The sequence below is a fragment of the Cicer arietinum genome, chromosome 8 (genome assembly GCF_000331145.2).
Source record: "Cicer arietinum cultivar CDC Frontier isolate Library 1 chromosome 8, Cicar.CDCFrontier_v2.0, whole genome shotgun sequence".
Taxonomy (NCBI): Eukaryota; Viridiplantae; Streptophyta; class Magnoliopsida; order Fabales; family Fabaceae; genus Cicer; species Cicer arietinum.
The window spans coordinates 10,706,544-10,726,994 of record NC_021167.2 but is presented as its reverse complement, the minus strand read 5'-3'; the positions used below and the strand labels follow the sequence as shown (position 1 = coordinate 10,726,994).

Genomic DNA, 20,451 nt, shown 5'->3' with positions numbered 1-20,451 from the left:
TATATATATATATATATATATATATATATATATATATATATATATTATGTTTTGATTTTTAATCTTGCTTGTTTATCACTACTATGGTTGTTATTAATGTTTAGGATGTTAAAGGAAATATTTTCAACTATTTTTCTTTCAAAAATAAAAAATCCTAAGTATGGGAATAAAATGAAAGTGTATTTTTTGCTTTTGTGCTTTGGTAATACTGAAATTAGACGAGGTAGTAACTTGAATAAAAAAAATTAAACCAAACCCCCTAAATTTTTAGTAACAATGTGACGTGCCGTAATGTGCAAATTTGACTTTTTGTGTGTTTGAGTAACATAATGAGTTGTTTTCAAATAAATGAGTTTGAATTGACATTAGAAATTTTATTAGAGTGGTTTAAGTTAGTAAAGTTAAAAATACTTTTGAAATTGTGCTTGATTATGTTTTTTTTTCATTAAAATAACAACTAGATGTTATTGTGTTTGAGAATCAAAGTAATATATTTTTTTTTAAACTCAAAGTTATGAAATGATGATTTTAGAGTACGTAAGTGATTGATAAAAAAAGAAATTGATTAGTTTTCTTGTGTAATGTAATCTTGAAGTAAGTTTTATAATTTCCCATGCTTATTTAGTTAGCTCATTGAGATTCGAAAATGAATCGAGATTATTGACAACGAGTTAACGGCGGGGAGAACTCTGAATATTTTATCTTTGTCGTGTTGAAATTTTTAAGGAAAATAGATAGGAAAAAAGTCATTGAAAACTTATTGGATTAAGTTTTAAAATAAAGGGGCAAATGAATTGTTGTGGTTTGTTTTAATTCAAAAGTATTTGAGTGGTAGAAATTTTTTAAACTTTAAAGAAGTTAGAAAAAAGTTCTTTTGTGATTCTTAATGGTGGTATAAATTAAAGTTTGGAGTTGTTTAAAGTTTGAAATCATGAGTTATTGTCCTTAACTATTTAAAGTGTTTAAACTAGATTTGGATTTGGAATTTTTTTGAAAGATTTCGATTAGTAAAATGAGTTTTAGCCGAGTTGTATAAATATAGAAAGAAAGTTCAAAATTTTGTTTAAATGTTAGTTTTAAGTTGATTTTATGATTAAGGTGTTAAAAGTTCTATATCTGGGGTTTTGGTGAATACAAGGTTTCCATATTTGTAGCTAGAACCAAAAAGTTTTAGTCTTTAATATTAAATTTAAAATTTTTATGAAGAGATTTAACTTTGAGAAATAAAATTTCAAACTTTTTGACTTTGAGAATAATTCATATTTAAAGAAATATATATAAGGGTTCATTCTCTGAATATCAAAAAGGATTGAAGAAAAAAAATATTCACTTTAAAAACATAATTTTAATCTTAAGTTTTGAAGTTGAAAGTTTTGATTTTTATAGTAAAAATGTCAACTTTATGCTAAATTCGAGGTTGAATAACTATTTAGGTTTTTTGAAAAACAATGATTGATTATAATTTTGGATTATGATAATGTGGTTTTATTAGGAATGAAGATTCTAGTTGGAGACTCAAAAGAAAACTGTGAACTTAGGAAATATTTGTGTTTGAATTTTTTGGGTTTTGTGTGAAAGTTTATATACAAAGCATATTTGATAAAAAGTAAGGTTTCAAAAATGTCAAATTGGAAGAATCAGGATTTTGAATAGTTAGAATATTGGAACTCTTAGTATTTGAATTTTTTTATTAGATTTCTTGATATAATCTTTCTACTAGTTTTTTAAATATTAGAGTGTCAAAATTTGTAAAGTTCACCAATGATACAATCGAAATTTCAAACTATGTGAGTACGTTTGTCTTTGATTGATTTTGTTAAAAAAATATTTTGTCCTAAGTTGCTAAAGACAAAGATTTGAGTTGAACTTCAATAAGTTTGAAAAATAATTTCGAGATTTTCAAAGTGTGGCATAAGTATTTTGAAATTCGCTTTCGTCAAAGTACATAAACCAAATTCTTTTTGAAGTTAGGGAACCTAAGAGAAAGTCAAACCCTAATTGATTTGGATAGTGGCCGAACCTAGGGTTCATTTTGGGGGTTGTTTTAGAAACTTGTATTGATTAAGTCAATTGATTGGTTTAAGGTACAAGGACGTTGAGAGATAATCTCAATTTTTTATTATATTATTTAATAAAAATATAAAATATTTATTAATAATATTGCTAAACTGATTGAAATTAGTAATAAAATATTTAAAAATTACATAAATTGAATAAATATGTCAATAATATTTGAATAATATTTTAAATTATAATTAAATACTAGATATAATTTACATTTTTTTAATACTTTATTTCTAATGTTTATTTTAATTCTAACCCGAATAGTATTTTGAAAGAATCTTCTTTTGAAAAATTAATATAAACTATAGCTAAAAATGTGATGAAAGCACGCATAGCATAACAAAAAACGCTTAATTAATTTTAACGCTTAACATATTGTAGCTAAAAAATATGCAAATAGCTATAGTCAAAAGTGAAAAAGTTAAAAATGAGTTGTATTTTAATTTTGTTGTTATTTTCGTCTATAGTTATTTTATATTTTAATGCTTAAAAAATGTGACGTTAATAAATATATTTTAACGTTTAACAAGTTATAGATAAAAAATGTAAGATATGTAACAATAACAAAGCAAATAGTCTGGGACATATTTGTTTATGTTTCGGGTCATGTGAATATTATTAACTTCTCACTTTTTTTATTTTTTATTTTACTTTTCTATTTTGTTTGTAATTATCTATATTTTTTAACTATTAGTTTTCAAGCATTAAAACTACTTAAGTATTTTTTTTTTGTCATAGTATCTATGTTTACGTCTCATTCTTTTTTATCTATCTTACTAAAATAGTATCTATATATTAGAATTAAAATAGACATTAAAAATAAAATAAAATAAAATATTATATATATATATATATGATATTTGATCATAATAAAAAAATTATTTGAATATTGCTGATACTACTTTTAAATTTATGAATTATTTATGTATTTTATTAAAAAAATTAATAAATAAATTAGTATTATTAATGCATAGTTAATTTTTATTAATTTTTTTCATCTTTTCCTAATTAAAAAAACTAAAAAAAAAAAAAAAAAACTAAAATAGAATTGGGGGCCAGCGGTTGAGACTTTTAAAGGAAGAAATAAAAATAATTGAGCGACGTTGATATATAGTTTGTTTTGAATATAGACAACAAATAAGTTTTCTTTTATGGTTTTTAAGATAATAAAAATCTCATAATTTATATTTTGATTAAAAGTAAATAAAATGAGGTAAAATATTATTTCAATTAAAATTTGAATTTGAATTTATTAATCACTTGAGTTAAATTATTATTATTATCTTTTTTATGATTTTAAAAATAAATAAAAGTTAATTAATTATATCTTTAAATTATAGTTTAATTGACAAATTTTAAATTGGGTGTCTTGTTTCGAATGTAACTCCAAAATTTCACAATTACGTATAAGTTTACGGTGATATTTATAATTTTTTCTGAAAAATAAAGTTAACTAACTCTATATTATTATTTCTACAATATACTTTCACTAATTTAAATTTTGTTTTTTCAATATTTTTTTTTTACGAACAAGTCCTATAAAGGACAATTTAACATACACAGTCAAATTATTTATTATACTTAAAATATTAAATGAGATCAACTTTTTTTAAAATGTGAAGGAGTTTTCTGGAGTTTTTTTATGGGAATATTCCCTTTTTCTTTAATTCCTCAAATGTCACACTTTAAAACAATATTATCTGATTATCCTACTTTTTCATTTTAACAGAAAGTCTCTCCTTAAAGAAAGGACCTCTTGATATAAACAAAAAGAGATATTTAAATACAAAACCCTAGTTTTCTGTGCTTCAATATAAATAGATCTAGATCGAGTAGGTGGTTTTTTATTTATTTAAATCGGCTTAGTTGAATAAAAGATTCCTCTGTAATAAAAAAATCCTCAATTTGATGGTAAAAAAACTGATCACATACCCCAAAAAAGTTTATTATTATGTTGCATTCACATCACATGTGAGCACTTCTTGTTGCTTCCATTAAAGTTACACTAAATAATTTTTAATTATTATTTAAATAATTTATCAAATCCGAAGCAATCCTAGAAGATGAAGAATGACGTGAAATTTGAGAAGTAGGTGGATGAATTTGAAAAGAAGATTAATGAATTGTTGATGTTGAATTTGATTTTTTTTAGTTTTATTTTATTTACTATTTTTTCAAATCTCAAATTAGTCAGCAGTGAGCATACCAAATTGACATATGGTTAGCGTTTTTTCAATTAAAATAATAGAAAAATTAATATGACTAACAAAACCGTATTTAAAGATCTAAAATTAAACAAGAAACCAAAATAAAACTTAAATAAATTCTTTAATTAAAAGAGTAACTTATTCAATAACTTTTAATTTCTGGTTTCAGCACGTGGCTGTCGAAATTTGAAAGTGGGCGGAGTTTTCGAACTTTTACTCAACGGCCAAATATTTTAGTTCGGTACTTTATTTGTTACTCAAATGCTTTATTTAACATTGTTTATTATTTATAAAATTTAAATAAATACCACTAGTAGTTAGTAATGACTTGTTTTTTAAAAAAAATAATAATAATAAATTCCTTTATAATTGCAAAATTCAAATTTGATACATTGAGATTTTTACAGTTGACCTGAATTTTAAAGATTATTTTTTTCTAAAAAGTTAATAATAACTAATGATCATGTTACACAAACACAGAAAGAAAAATTTATAGTTATAATTTTTGATAGAGTTATAACAAAAGTTAAAATATTTATAATAATCTAATAATTAAAATTGAAATTGATTAGATTTATAAACACATATATAATATAATGCTACATGGTCTCTTCTATTCGTGAAACCCAATTGAAAGTTATTTGAATCCGAATTCCTTTCTGTTTTATCATAACTTTTGTTTTTTTGCCATTTAAACAGCAAAAGAGATTAAAAAAAAATCAAAACCAGAAAATAGTGAAGGAAAATTTTCTCATATATGATGAAGAGATTGGTTTCAGCTTAATTAATTTGATACTCCTTAGATTTTCTTGAAACGTGGTTGGAGGTACTGATTAATTTGTTCTTCTTCACTGAAACTTTCTATTTATGATTGAAGTTTGTTTAAGAATTCTTTTTATTTTTGTTGTGTCGTTGTTTGCAGATCTTTTAGAAGCCACTCTGCATCAGTCTTGTAGAACTCTTGTTGTTCCATTCGTTCATAGTACAGGTAAAAAGTTCATATTTATTATATTTTTAAACAAAAAACGAATCCGATTTTATATAAATTGATATTTTAGAACTATTTTATAAATTAAGTTGAAATTATTTGATCAAATATAAATTTTTAAAATGGGTAGGTTATCATAAACATAAAATGTTTATTCAGAACTTCTAATCTGAGGATTAGTATGATCAGATTCAACATTTAATAAAAGATTTTGTTTAATTCTTGTTCTAATCTTTATAAATTTTGTCAATTAAAAGTCTTGTTAGTTTCTGTACCAAAAAAAAAATCTAATCAGTTTTTATAGTCATTTTAAATGCCATTTTTTTCTTCCAAAAAAGCTAATGAGGTGTCGATGCATCTGAATAATCATATGGAACACAGTATGGTCTACTTTCTTACTAAAAAATTGGAGCAGAGTTAACATATTCCACTGAATTGCTAATGGAGTGTGTTGATTTGGATCACTAAATTATTGATGGGACAAGATTTAGGGGGGAAAAACAAAATATTAATTGATAGAAAATTAATCGTAAGAATTATTTTATCAATCACATGATAAGTATTACTTTTTTTTTAATTTTTTTTTATAAATGATATGATATAATTATTATTAAAAATTCTCACACAATTTTAAATTCTCGAGTTTAAATCTAAAATATGATGTTCAATTCAATTATATTAGTATTTTGTCCGTTGAACTAGGATTTAAGGAGAATGAATATGACTTTTAATTATTTCACAAAAATAATTAAAGAACGATGTTAAATACCAACCATGTTTAATTTAACGGAAGAAATTAGACTTATACAATGTGATGAACTCTAATTTAAATCTCCATTGATGTTAAATAAAAGAAAAAATAATAACCTTTGGTAACTTACAAGATGTATTGGTTTGAATTAAACCCAACAATTGCAATCACTTCACTAAGTGATACATTAAATTATTTAATTTTTCTATATTAATATAATTATTAGAGAATTCCAAATATATTTTAGAATTTTCCCTCATAACTTATATATGTAAAATAACTAACTTACAATTAAAGGTTTCATGCTATTCAAACAAAATTGCATTTAGAACCATAAATGAATAAATCATCATACAATATGTTAAGACTCTAGAGTAATCTTTATAAATCAAGAACCCATTGCATTATTAAAAGTAAGAATTTTTCTACCATATCAAATGAAAATATGTTTTTTTTATTTTTTTTTATAAAAAAAATAAGGATTTAACAAGGGAGTAAAATCGTGACAATGTATCGAAGTCCACTGCGGAAATCTGAAACACCCTCTCTCGGTTTGTTCTCCTTAGTGGCTTCCTCTAGTGATGATGGTGTCAGTGCCTCCATAAGTCACTCTCACTCTATTAATCTTTATATTTACACATGCAGGAGTGTGTTGTTACATTCCTATTGAAATCTCTTAACCCTTATTCATTCATATTCATTGTATCCTTATGATGATTTCATTCACTTTTGGTAATGTTATTTGATTATTTAAATCTGAACAAGAAACGAAAAATTGCTCTGAAATTCATATAATTGCTCTAAGCAAAAATTACAAATGATTGGTCGCGTTCGTTCAATTCAGGTCGAAAATGTATCATGCCATATATCATCACTCTTTATTAATTTTAGTCGAAGCATATATTCTTTTTTTGTATTTGTAGTTTTTCTTCATAGGGGTAAGTAATGTGATAATGTCCTCCTCGCCTTGTTGGTTTTACACTCATAGAAAAATAGTATCATTTATTATTTACTTTCAGTTTCAGGCTGATTGAAGTTAGAAGGAAGAGGAAAGGAAAAGAGAATCAATGGAAGTTGTAACATTAGTAGTTGGAAAAGTAGCAGATTACATGGTGGTGCCTATTGGACGTCAAGCGGGTTATTTGATATTCTACAATAGGAATTTGAAGGAGTTAGCTAATCAAGTTAAGGACCTCAATGGTACAAGAGAAAGAATAATCCATTCGGTGGAAGAAGAAAGGAGAAATGGAAAAGAAATTGAAATAGATGTGGTGAATTGGTTGGAGGAAGTGAAGGAAGTAATTGAAAATGCAAATCGACTTCAAGAAGAGTCTCTTCATGCCAATGTCAAGTGCTCAAATTTTATTTTGCGTCAACAACTAAGTCGGAAAGCCACAAAGATTACAAAAGTTGTTGCTCAAGTACAAGGAAAAGGGAAGTTTGATAGAGTTGGGTACCTTCCGATAATCGTAGATGGAGTTTTTGAAACAATAGATGGTGAAAATCATGAGACAAGAAAGTTATTTAAGGAGAAAGTTGTGAATGCTCTAAAAGACTCTAATTCTAGGAACATTGGGGTGTATGGGCTAGGCGGGGTGGGTAAGACCACTCTAGTGGAGGAAGTTGGTGAAATAGCCAAACAACACAAATTATTCGATGACGTTGTTATTGCACATGTATCAAAAAATCCAGACTTTAAAATAATTCAAGGGGAGATTGCAGACTTGTTGCGTTTGCGGTTTGATGAGGAGACTATTGCTGGTAGAGCACAACGTCTAAGACAAAGAATCAAGATGGAGAAAAATATACTTATCATTCTAGATGATGTATGGAACATACTTGATTTGAAGAAAGTGGGAATTCCGTCATATAATGAACATAATGGTTGCAAATTGCTTATAACTTGTAGAAATCAAGATGTGTTGTTGCAAATGGACGTTCCAAAGGACTTCACTTTTAGACTTGAACTTCTAAGTGAAATTGAGACATGGAATTTGTTTCAATTTATGGCTGGGGATGTGGTTAAAGATGTGAAATTGAAAGATATAGCAATCCAAGTTGCCAAAAAGTGTGCTGGTTTGCCTCTTAGCCTAGTGACTGTAGCGCGTGCATTGAGAAATAAGAGGGATGTACAGTCTTGGAGGGATGCACTTAGACAATTACAAAGTAATGATCATGGGGAGATGGACGCATTAACTTACTCTGCTTTGGAGTTGAGTTACGAGTCATTGGAGAACGATGAAATGAAGGAAATGTTCTTGCTTTTTGCTTTAATGGTAGGTGTTGATGTAGAGGGATTTTTGAATTTAGTAATAGGTTTAAACATATTTAAGCATATTAATACCATTGATGATGCAAGAAACAGAATTTACAACATACTAGAATCTTTGAAGGCGACTTGTCTATTGCTTGAAGGTAGCAGTAAAACAAGTGGAGGAAAGATCGAAATGCATGATTTTGTTCGTGATGTTGCTATCTACATAGCACGTAGGGATAAACACGTATTTATAAGGAAATCCCCAGATGAAGCAAAATGGCCAACACATGATACATTAAAAAGGTGTTCACAGATCATCTTATACGGGTGTCATACTCACGAGCTTCCTCAAACGGTAGATGCTCCGAACCTTAAGCTTTTCTTTTTAAATAGTGGAGATCGTTCTATAGAAATACCAGAAACCTTTTTTGAGGGGATGACAAGCCTTAAAGTCCTAAGTTTAACATGCTTCAACTTCTCTTCATTGCCCATTTCATTCCGATCCCTAACCAACCTTCACACTTTAATTTTGGATTTTTGCATTTTGGAAAATATGGATGCAATAGAAGCTTTGACAAATTTAGAAATTCTTCACCTCTGGAAATCATCAATGATCAAGCTGCCAAGTGAAATAGGGCGATTGACTAAACTCAGAATGCTTTATTTGCACGATTCGGGAATAGAAGTAATCCCACCCAACATCATATCAAGATTGACCAAATTGGAGGAGTTATACATGGGAAATACTAGTATTAATTGGGAAGATGTGAATTCAACCAATGTTCAAAGCAAAAATGCTAGTATTGCTGAGCTTCGAAAATTATCTAACTTGACAGCTCTAGAATTACAAATTCGTGAGACATGGATGTTGCCAAGGGACATGCAATTGATGTTTGAGAAGCTGACAAAATATAAAATAGCTATTGGAGATGTATGGGAATGGTCTGACATTAAGGAGGATGGAATCATAAAAACATTGATGCTCAAACTTGGTGGTACCAACATACATTTAGAGCACGGAATTAAAGCATTAGAGCACGGAATTAAAGCATTGATTAAAGGGGTTGAGAGTTTGTACTTGGATGAAGTAGAGGGCATTCAAAATGTTCTTTATCAACTTAATGGGGAAGGGTTTCCAATGTTGAAGCATCTCCATATCCAAAACAATGCAAACATCAAGCACATTGTTGACACTAAGGAAATGAATCAAATCCATGTTTCTTTTCTCATGTTGGAAACACTAGTTATTTATAATCTTAAAAACTTGGAGCATATTTGCCATGGCCCACTTGCTAGTAATTCTTTTGAAAGTCTTAGTGCTATTAAAGTCAAAAATTGCGTCCAGTTAAAATATCTTTTCTCCTTTACAATGGTTAGAGGACTTTCCCATCTTTCCGAGATCCAAGTTTGTCAATGCAATTCTATGAAGGAGATAGTGCTGAGAGACAATTACAGTGCAAGTGCAAATAATCATGATATAACTGATCAAAATATTGAGTTTCTTTCGTTGCGTTATTTGACTTTGGAACATTTGGAGACACTTAATAATTTCTTCTCTTATGAGTTGACTTCTTCCAGAAGTAAGCAAAAATATCAAGCATCAGATTCCTATGTTTCAAAACCATTTTTCAGTGCTCAGGTATGTTTTTGTTTCTAAGATTATTTAGCTACAAATGATAGAATTTTCAATTTATTATAGGCATAATTCACTAAATAAACAATTTAGCCAAAAACAGTGTATAAACAATTTTTTGCTACAAAAACAAATAATCATTTACATGGACTTTTCGTTTGCAAAACAACATGGACATTTAAACAAGCAAAATATAAAATGTGAAATATTGGCTCTTTATATATGGAAATATAATCTCGAAAGGTATCCAGTAATTATAGGAGTTGGTAAAATATATAACTCGAAATAATAAAGTTAAAACGAATTTGGCACTGAAGAATAAGAAAATGACATGGACCGTGCATTAAAGGTATTTAGTATTCTCTCCACTAACAAATTAAACACTATATTTTCTTTTAGCATTTTCTTTAGCTGTGCATTAAAGGTTCTCTTCTCATGTCAACAATACTTATCCATTTAGTTTATGCATTGAGTTGTGAAGTCTGTAGTGCTAAGCTATTAGAATGTTCTTTTTATTGTAAAATATCGTGGCGATATTATGACCAATCGTACCGTCAATAAATCATTCATGAGAAACAATATTTTCTCTCTAAAATCTAAATGCAGTATATTTTATGAAAATATTTACTGTTTTTATCTTTTAAATTTTATGTTAATTTTATATGGTAAGAAATTAAGAGACTTTGTAAAAATAAAAATGTAAAAAAAAAAGTGTTTTCAAATGAATAATTGTCCACAATTTTAAAAACAATGAAAATAGATAAAGGGAGTTTTTCAATATTTCTAGAAACGCATATTTTTTATCTAATATTTCTTTATGGCAATGTTTTACCTAAAGAGTCTTAACTTTATCATTAATAAAATAAACACACATTTTAAAAAATTAATAAAAATACTAAATATTTTCACAAAGTAAAGTAACTGATACCTAATTCTCTCTAAATATGTTTTCGTCGATTCTAAATTGTTAGAGTTCTTGTTTTATATAATCGAGTTTAGTTTACTGGATTCATCCCTAAAATCCCAATCTCGGTCTCAAAAAATTTGTAATAGTTTAGTTAAAAATTTGTAAATATGGTAAAACATGCTTTCTTCAATTTTTGGTAACCAATTTTGTCACACTCACAAAATAGTTCTCTTTTTATAAAATCAACTTTTATTTTGGAATTAAAAGTGAACTTTTTAGTCCGTCAAGTAGATTTATATGTATCCATGCCATCAAATCATAAAATAGTACATTTAAAAGTATAACAAAAATATTTAATAGAAATTAAAAATAAATTACAAAAAGGTAAAGTAATGAAATTACAAAAATAAATAAACATTTTTTAATTTGAAAAATATTTTGAACCTTTTTCCTCGTTGTGATTTATTATGGACCCAACATTATTAAAGTATATATAGATTTTGGAATGTGTAAAGCATCTCCCTAGTAAAATATATTAGTCTTATTATTTTTTCGGCATAAGCTTTAATTTGAATTATAATTTCTGGTAATTTCTTTTTATATAGGTTTCATTTCCTAATTTGGATATCCTTAAATTGAGCTCTCTCAATTTGAATAAGATTTGGGATGACAATCATCATTCTATGTACAACTTGACTACATTGATTGTGGAGAATTGTGGTGGGTTGAAGTACTTATTCTCAGATTCTGTAGTTGGAAGTTTTATGAACCTCAAACACCTTGAAATTAGTAATTGTCCTTTGATGGAGGAGATAATAGCTAAAGATCAAGAGACAAATAATGGTAGTAATAATGCATTGAAAGAGGTATGGTAACTATTTCCATCACTAGGAACTTTCCAATTAATTTTAAATAACTATTTATTATGATACTGGTTATTTGTGAATTTATAGGATGATTTTTTAAAATTAGAGAAAATCATATTGAAGGACATGGACAATTTGAAGACAATATGGCACCCGCAATTTGAAACATTGAAGATGTTGCATGTAAGCAATTGTAAGAAAATTGTGGTGGTTTTTCCTTCTTCAATGCAAAAAACGTATAATAAGATAGAGTTATTGGAGGTTACAAATTGTGGTTTAGTGGAAGAGATATTTGAATTGAATTCTGATGAAGATAGTGGTGTAGAGGCTATAACAAATTTGAAAGAAGTTTACATAGATGGATTATCGATGCTGAAAAAGATATGGAGTGGGGATCCTCAAGGAATTCTTAGCTTTCAAAATCTAACAAATATACAATTGAATAATTGTGTTTGCTTGGAGTATCTATTACCACTTTCTATAGCCACTCGTTGCTCAGATCTCAAAGAACTTCATATAAAGTCATGTTGGAACATGAAGGAAATTGTTGCAGAGGAGAAAGAATCTAAGCGTGCAACTCTCAAATTTGAGTTTAATCAATTGAGTACTTTACTACTTTGGGACTTATGTCATCTCAAAGGTTTCTATGCCGGAAATCATACCCTAACATGTCCATCTTTGAGAAAAATTGATGTTTACAATTGTGCAAAATTGACTTTGTACAAAAGTATTCTATCTACATGTAGCTCCCAAACTAGTTTTCGAGATGACAGATTTTCAATTTTAAAGCAACAACCACCTTTCATTACGGAAGAGGTATGTATATAATATCATATAAATTTACAAATAACAAGTTACATGAAAACTTTATTTAAATATTTAAGATTTTGTGTTATTTATTCTTTGCAAAAATAGGAAAATATGTGAAACACTTTATATCAAAATTTATTTAAATATTTTACTTTATCAAAAGTTTCTACATGAGTTCCAAAGAAATTGAAATTGCTACAACACTGTTTCAAATTTTTTAGGTGATTCCAAATTTGGAGCATTTGAGATTTAAACATGAGGATGCTAACATGATATTGCAAGCCCAACATTCAAGTACTCTCTTCACCAAATTAACATTTCTTGGTTTGTCTAATTATAAGAATGAAGAAGCTACATTTCCTTATTGGTTTCTCCAAAATGTGCCAACTCTTGAGTCGCTAACTATTGATTGGAGTTTCTTCAAGAAGATATTCCAAGATGAAGGAGAAGGACAAATAAGTGATACACGGCTCAAAACGTTGACATTAAATGGATTACCTAAACTTCAATATATATGTGAAGAAGGGTCCCGAATTGACCCAGTTCTTGAGTCCCTTGAATACTTACATCTTTATAGTTGTTCTACATTGACAAATTTGTTGCCTTCTTCCGCCACACTTAATCATCTCACACATCTGGGGATAACAGATTGCAATGGGCTAAAAAGTTTATTTAGATCTCCTATAGCTCAAAGTTTGGACAAGCTCACAACATTGAAGATAAAATGTTGCAATGCACTTGAAGAAATAATTGTTGGAGAAGAAAATATTGTTGACATTGCATTTGTTAGTTTAGAAATATTAATGTTGGAATGTTTGTCAAGCCTTAATAAATTTTGCTCTAGTAAATGCTTCTTAAAGTTTCCATTGTTGGAGGAAGTCATTGTGAGGGAATGTCCTCGCATGAGGATTTTTTCAGATGGAAACACAAGTACACCAAATCTTCGAAAAGTGAAAACTGCAGAAAACGACCAAGAACGATTTTGGAAAGGAAACATAAATGATACAATAAACAACATGTTTCTAGATAAGGTATGTTTGATTTACCAATTTATTTCTTGTACAACAATATTATTACATGCACTTTCATCTGTTGTAATTTTTATGATAATACTTTTTTTTTTAAATAAAATTGGGAAAATGAGAATTATTATTAATAGCAATAGTGACACTAATGACCATTTTTCGAGAATTTGAACTATGTCCTTTGTGGAAAAACAAGTATTTTATTTTATTTTAAAATAATAGAGAAATATATTGTCTCTTCATTGTATGGTTGATATATTATTATTGATTTGATTGATTAGGTTGCATTTCGCCAATTCAAATATTTAGCTTTATCAGACTACCCTGAGCTAAAAAATGTGTGGTATGGCAAACTTGATGAGAATTTTGGATTTAGCAATTTGAAATCTCTAGTGGTGGAAAAGTGTGATTTCTTATCAAATGTGCTTTTTCCATCAAATGCATTACAAGTCCTACATAGATTGGAAGATTTGGAAGTAAGAAACTGTGATTCTTTAGAAGCATTGTTTGATGTGAAAGGTATGAAGTCTTCTAAAGAAATATTGAGCAGTCAATTGAAAAGATTGACTTTGTCTAGCTTGCCAAAACTGAAGCAAATATGGAGCACTGATCCTTATGAAATTATGAGCTTTGGAAACTTATGGACGGTTAACATTTCTATATGTCAAAGCTTGTTATATGTCTTTTCATTGTCGTTATGCAAAGATCTTGGAAATCTTAAATTGCTTGAGTTAAACACTTGCGGAGTGAAAGAAATTGTTGCAACGGAAGATGAAGGATCAATGGAAATTAACTTTAATTTTCCTCAATTGACTCAAATGACATTACGTCTTTTGACAAACCTTAATAGTTTCTATCGAAGAAAGCATACTTTAGAGTGTCCTTTATTGAAGGCTTTGAATGTATATCGTTGTGAAAGATTAAGAATGTTTTCCTTGAATTTTTTAGACCCAGTGGATCACGATGAAAGTCACAATGATATGCTATTTCAACAACCCTTGTTTTCTATCGAAAAGGTAAATCACATTTTCTATCTTTATTTATCTCATGTCATGAACTATCTCGTATTTATTTAAATAGTTTTTGGTGTTTGATTTTTGCAGTTATGCTACAAGTTGGAGGATTTCACAATAAATGCCACAGATGCCTTTAGAATGTTGAATGCTTACTGTCAAGAAAATATCTTTTCCAAAATACGACTTCTTCGTTTGCAATGCTTCGATGAAACTCCAACTATTTTTCTGAATGATTTCCATGCAATATTTCCTAATCTTAAAACTCTTACAGTGCGAAATAGTTCTTTTGAAGTATTATTCCCTGTTGCAAAAGGAAGTACAGTTAGCAATCTCAATAAGAAAATTTCTAAGCAAATAACAGAACTATGGCTCTACGAATTGGAAAATATCAAGTATATTTGGCATGAAGAACTTCCACTAGACCATCCTCTACTACAAGATCTTGAAGGTTTAATAGTCTGGAGTTGTCCAAGTTTGTTAAGTTTGGTACCATCATCAATTGCTTTCACATATTTAACCTACTTGGATGTGGACAAATGCCAAGAGATGATTTATTTGATAACATCCACAACAGCTAAAAGTCTAGTTCAACTCACAAGATTAAAAATAACTAATTGTCACAAGATTTTGGATGTTGTGATGATTGATGGTGATGAAGACGACATCATTTTTGAAAAGTTGCAACACTTGGAGTTTACTTCTTTGTCATGTTTGAGAAGCTTTTGCTATGGGAAACAAACATTCATATTTCCATCTTTGGTACATATGATTGTTAAAGGATGTCCTCAAATGAAGATCTTTTCATCAGGATCTATAGTGGCATCATACCTAAGAGAAATTGAGGTGGAAGATGGAAATATGACATGGAGAGGTGATCTTCATACAACTATTCAACAAAATTTCATTCAGCAGGTATGTATTTTATTATTAATTACCAACAATATTAATTTGGTGCATGTTTGGTTGGACATTGAGTTTGAAATACATATCTCTAAAATAAATTGTTTTGTTTAATAAGACATTATAGATATTGAATTTTGTCGATCTAATTGTTGATTATAATTATATTATGTTGAGGCGAACAAAATTTCATATAAATCCAATAATTAGTCAATATTGTCTAATATTTTTTAAATTTATTATGTATTTATTTGAAGTTATTTAATAAAATATTAAATGATTAGTTTTTTTGAAAAATTGATTAATTTATTTACTCAGTAAAAATATATGATTAATTTGACCGTTAAATTATAAAATTTACAAATCAACTTTTGTATTTAAACATCTAAAATTTTTATACATTTGTTCATCAATTAATTTTTTATCTATCTTTCTCCAATCATCAACATATCTATCATTTCACTACAATTTTTTTTTCTCTCTCATAGTGTCAAGTAGATGTTTGGATGTCCATCACTCATTTTCCCAACAATAGTATTTGAACATTCTTAATTTTTCATTCAACATCTTATTTGTTCTCTTTTCTAGCATCAATTCTATCTCATCATCCCATCTATTTTTTTCTCTCTCAAATTGTCCATATATACAACATTTTTCTTTTGATACCCAAATCCAATTGTTAGCAATCTCTTAAAATGAAATTCTCTAATGAAACATATAAGGACTTAGTAATGGAGAAAGGGATATTGCCTTCTCTATATATATTGAAAAATTTGTATGAAAATCAAACTATATATATGTTTCCACAACATTTTCAAAATAAATTTGAGACTTTAATCTTTTGCACCTTTGCAAAAATTTGTATGAAAATCAAACTGTATATGTTTCCACATCATTTTCAAAGATAAATAAATTTGAAGTATTAGTCATAGTTAGGAGTTGATATATCTGTTAATTAAAATTACTATTTTGTAAACAGGAAGTCCCACGTTCTAATATGTTGAATGAGACTATTATATGCTCTTCACATTTGCAAGGTACACAATTCACAAAATTCTTATCTTTTAAATATTTTATTTTTCAATATCTTTTGTTGAGAAGTGTTTTTTTTAATAAATAAATGTTAGTATTATTAGTTATAAATATAACCTTTGTATCAAGTGTTTCCTTTATTCTTTTATTGGAGAGTTACGTTGCATTTTATTTATTCATTCTTATGTTTTGAATCACTAGAATTATTATTAATCAAGTTAATGATAAATTAATACGTTAGTAACTTTAAAAAAGTACTTTAGTACTTATTGCTTTAAATAAGTTAAGCCTCTTTTATTTTGAATAAAAAATTATTTTAATAAGCGCATTATTCAAAGCATAAAATATGATAAGATATTTGTACAAAAGATTAACTTACATTAGTAAAAATATAAATTCATTAGTAAGTGTACAATAAACTCTAAGATATTTTTTATTTTAGACCGAGACATTATTCTTTCACCCTGAATTTCATATAAAAAAACTTACATCTTAAACCAGAAGACAATGTATGTTATATATTACTATAATATACATAAATTACATAAGAACATGTGTTCGTCACACTCCCAATTACCAAGCACCTTAATTATTCTTTGAGAAAAAAAACACCTTAATAAACAATGTGAGGACCATCTCCATAGGATTTTTAGGCCATAAGCATGAAACCAATGCTATTAATTGTATTACCCGATTTGTTTATTAATTAATTTTAATTTAGAGAGTATTTGTGCTAATTGTTAAATATTTGGTTGCTTAAAGATCAATATACGATAGCTAAATATAGTACATGTCTATTAAAAGAAGTAAATCAATTAATAAATAATAATAATTGTTTAGGAAATAGATTAATCGATTAAGATGACTTGAGTAATCGATTAACACATGAGCAGTGTCAAACGATCTTGTTTTTACTTAACTATTCGATTAGGGTTTTGTTGTTAGTCAATTAGTTACTAACTAGAATTCAAAAATAACAGTTTTTCTAGTCTTTAAGTTGCCAATTCTGAATCCTATCTTTTAGTAACCATTTGATTACTTAATTTGACTATATAAGGATGTTTTAACTTTAGAAATTATTTGTAGGTTTTAAAATTGGTAAGTGTAAATATCTCGTAAATCCTTAAATACTCGTAACCTTTTTCAAATCTAAACTGATTTCGATTCTATTTGTTGTTGTATGATAAAAAAATTCGATGATCTTCTAACCATTTCTTTTCTCACCAATAAAAATCATTCTCAATCGGTAAAGTAATATCAAGTTTTATGTTTCTATTTATTGTCATAGAAACCTTCATTTTATTAATTAATTGTATTCTATTTTTGAATGTTCATATGTTGAGCAACAATGAATCATCATTTTTTACAAAATAAAGTCATTAATTGACGATCCATCGATTAAGGTTTAAAGAGGTTTTTGAATCTAGATATGTATTAAGTAGATTAGATATGTTTATTAGATAAGGATGTCATGTGATCCCTAGTCTGCACCAACCATTAATTTGTTATGACCATTATGGGGGAAGTGGAATAGGTTATGTTTAGTGTGTTTTAGGTCATCTTATATGATGTGTTGCGTTATTTAAATCATGAAAAGTTGATGATCTTATGTTGATATTTGATACTTGTTATGATAATTGATGTTTAGAATGCCCCTTTTTTAATGAAATTGTATTATATTATGTTTTCGGATGCAATAATCGATTAATGTTAGGAGTTTAATCAATTAGTATGTAGATAAGAGGTAAATTGATTATAGGCTAAATTACATTTGTGGTCCCTTAACTTAATTTCAGGTAACGTTTTAGTCCTTTATCTTTTTTTTTTCTCCCGATTTAGTCCTTTATTCCTAACAATATCAAATAAAGTATGAAAATATGAGTTTATTTGAAGATTTGCGTTACGAATTTGATGAAATTTGTATTATATTGAAGAATATAATTAATTTTATGGGTTTTGATTGAATTTTTTTTTTTTTTGAATTTTTGTATAAAAAAGGATAACATTATTGAAATTTTAAAACATAAAATATCAAATTGTCACTTAAAATTAAAATAAAGGGCCAAGTCGGGAAAAAAAAAAGATAAAGGACTAAAACGTTACCTGAAATTAAGTTAAAGGACCACAGATGTAATTTAGCCTTGATTATAATTAGTTTAGATAGTGACATAAGAGTAATCTATTAACTTAAGTTAAGATAGAATAATCAACGGGTTGGAATTTGGTAATTATTTAGGAAGATACCCAAAGCTAAATAATATGTAAGTCAAGTAATAACTAATTAGTGAAACTCATTTAATCAATGAGAATAACTATTAGAACTAGAATAGATAATAAATTAAGAATAGTAGATTAGTAGGACTTTGTTAATCAATTAGATAGTGAATCAAAATCAGAAAAAGACCAAGTTATGACTTAATCTATTAGAGTCATAGGATTAATCGAGTAGATTAAGTTAATTAATTCATTATTAATAAGGGTTAGATACTAAATGATAGAATAAATAATTATGGCTTAGTCAACATTTATTATTATTGATATTGATTATAAATGCAAATTTGTCGTAGCACACTTAGGCGCATACATTGGTTGAGTGTTATTAGACAATGATTGTTGACCATGAATATTATGTCATGTATCTTATGTGTTTTATTCAAAAAGTAGGAAATGTTTGGGGTTGTGTTATAATAGAATTAAACTTTGACGGTTGAGGAGCCCTTGAAGAGTTATTAATAGAAAAGTCTTACATAAAGATGGGGTAGCTATGGTATTCTGTTAAATATTGATTCACTTTGGTTATATACTGTTGTTCATGGGGTAATAGGTGGCTTCTTTACTTGTCTCAATCAAAAGTGAGAAGGATCAAACGTGAAGTAATTGATGATTATAATTTTTGTCACCTTATCATGCATTATTGATATTGTTTATTGTATATGCTAAAATGTTGATTGTGCATTTAATATATTTTACATCTTTTTGATTATATTTTGAGAATGATGACTCACCTTTGTTTGTTTACCTTATCACTGCTTATGCACTACGTGTGTGGGTAGATGGTGAGACAATTGCAGATGAAGCAATAGCTGACGAGGAAGAGACAGAGTAATTAGCATGACGATAATGCAGTGGATTATAGTTTATTTTTTATTGATTGTCAACATGTTATTTTGAAATTCAGCTATGATTGATTAGTGTGAAAATGATTTATATTGAACTCTTTTGATTTCGTTATTTTTATATGTTTTTAAATTGTGATATTGTTGGATCTGTGTTGGTGACAACTGCTACAAGACTTTAATAGTGAAGTTGTTGATGAAGATTATATGTAGCAAATTCCAAAGCGTGTTGTTACACTGGCCTTTAGGTTCGATTCGCCCCCACCAATCGGATGCAAATGAGATAACCAGCGAATCCCCTTCAGGGTACTTTGGAAACCTTGATATGATTTGCAATATCACACCAAGAATATCTTTCAATAGTATGTTACAAAATAATGTTACCTATTCTTTTCTCATGCATTAGAAAAGAATAAGTTGACTTAGTATATGAGAATGAGTGAAAGAAAATGGATGGCAATTACTTGAATTCGTTGTTTGCATTCTGTCCAAAGTGGCCCTATTTATAGGAAACTAATGTCACTTGGGAAAGAGTTGCAATTCTTCTTCTGCCACTGTTTGCAAAGGGACATATATAATTATCGTTCATATATTAACCGAAGTTATGCAATGGTCTGGTGGCAAAACATTGTGCCTGTTATCTTGAGTTCATATATTACCGTTCATATATTGAGTTTTCTTTTCTTCCAGAGTTCATATGGGGTTATCTTGTTCCTTTTATTGGGAACTCTATTTAGCAAATAACATGCAGTTAACATGGCTTCACTCCAATAACCTTTAGATAGACCAGAATAGGATAACATGACATTCACCATTTCTTCTAATACCCTATTTTTCCTTTCTGCAATTCCATTTTGTTGTGGGGAATATGGTGTAGTT

At 27.8% G+C, this 20,451-nt stretch overlaps 1 protein-coding gene across 2 annotated transcripts; it reads left to right on the top strand.

The window, feature by feature from the left end:
• The first annotated feature begins 4,882 nt into the window (after window positions 1-4,882).
• On the top strand, window positions 4,883-19,773 carry LOC101502322 (uncharacterized). Of its 2 annotated transcripts, none has more exons than XM_004514621.4 (10): window positions 4,883-5,097; window positions 5,194-5,259; window positions 7,036-9,906; window positions 11,413-11,673; window positions 11,761-12,489; window positions 12,705-13,514; window positions 13,790-14,524; window positions 14,612-15,436; window positions 16,404-16,461; window positions 19,510-19,773. In XM_004514621.4, the coding sequence occupies exons 3-10, from the start codon at window positions 7,078-7,080 to the stop codon at window positions 19,560-19,562; spliced, it is 6,300 nt and encodes a 2,099-aa protein (XP_004514678.1). In that variant the 5' UTR covers window positions 4,883-5,097; window positions 5,194-5,259; window positions 7,036-7,077; the 3' UTR covers window positions 19,563-19,773. The 2 variants fall into 2 exon arrangements, with proteins under 2 accessions (XP_004514678.1, XP_004514679.1); XM_004514622.4 differs by having other exon boundaries at window positions 7,030-9,906.
• The last annotated feature ends 678 nt before the right edge of the window (window positions 19,774-20,451 follow it).

What these genes read in the sequence shown, in the direction of transcription:
- LOC101502322 (XM_004514621.4), top strand. Translation starts at nt 7,078, where the DNA reads ATGGAAGTTGTAACATTAGTAGTTGGAAAAGTAGCAGATTACATGGTG. An exon ending in GTAATAATGCATTGAAAGAG is followed by an intron (nt 11,674 to 11,760) that starts GTATGGTAACTA and finishes GTGAATTTATAG; the next exon opens with GATGATTTTTTAAAATTAGA. An exon ending in ACAACATGTTTCTAGATAAG is followed by an intron (nt 13,515 to 13,789) that starts GTATGTTTGATT and finishes TTGATTGATTAG; the next exon opens with GTTGCATTTCGCCAATTCAA.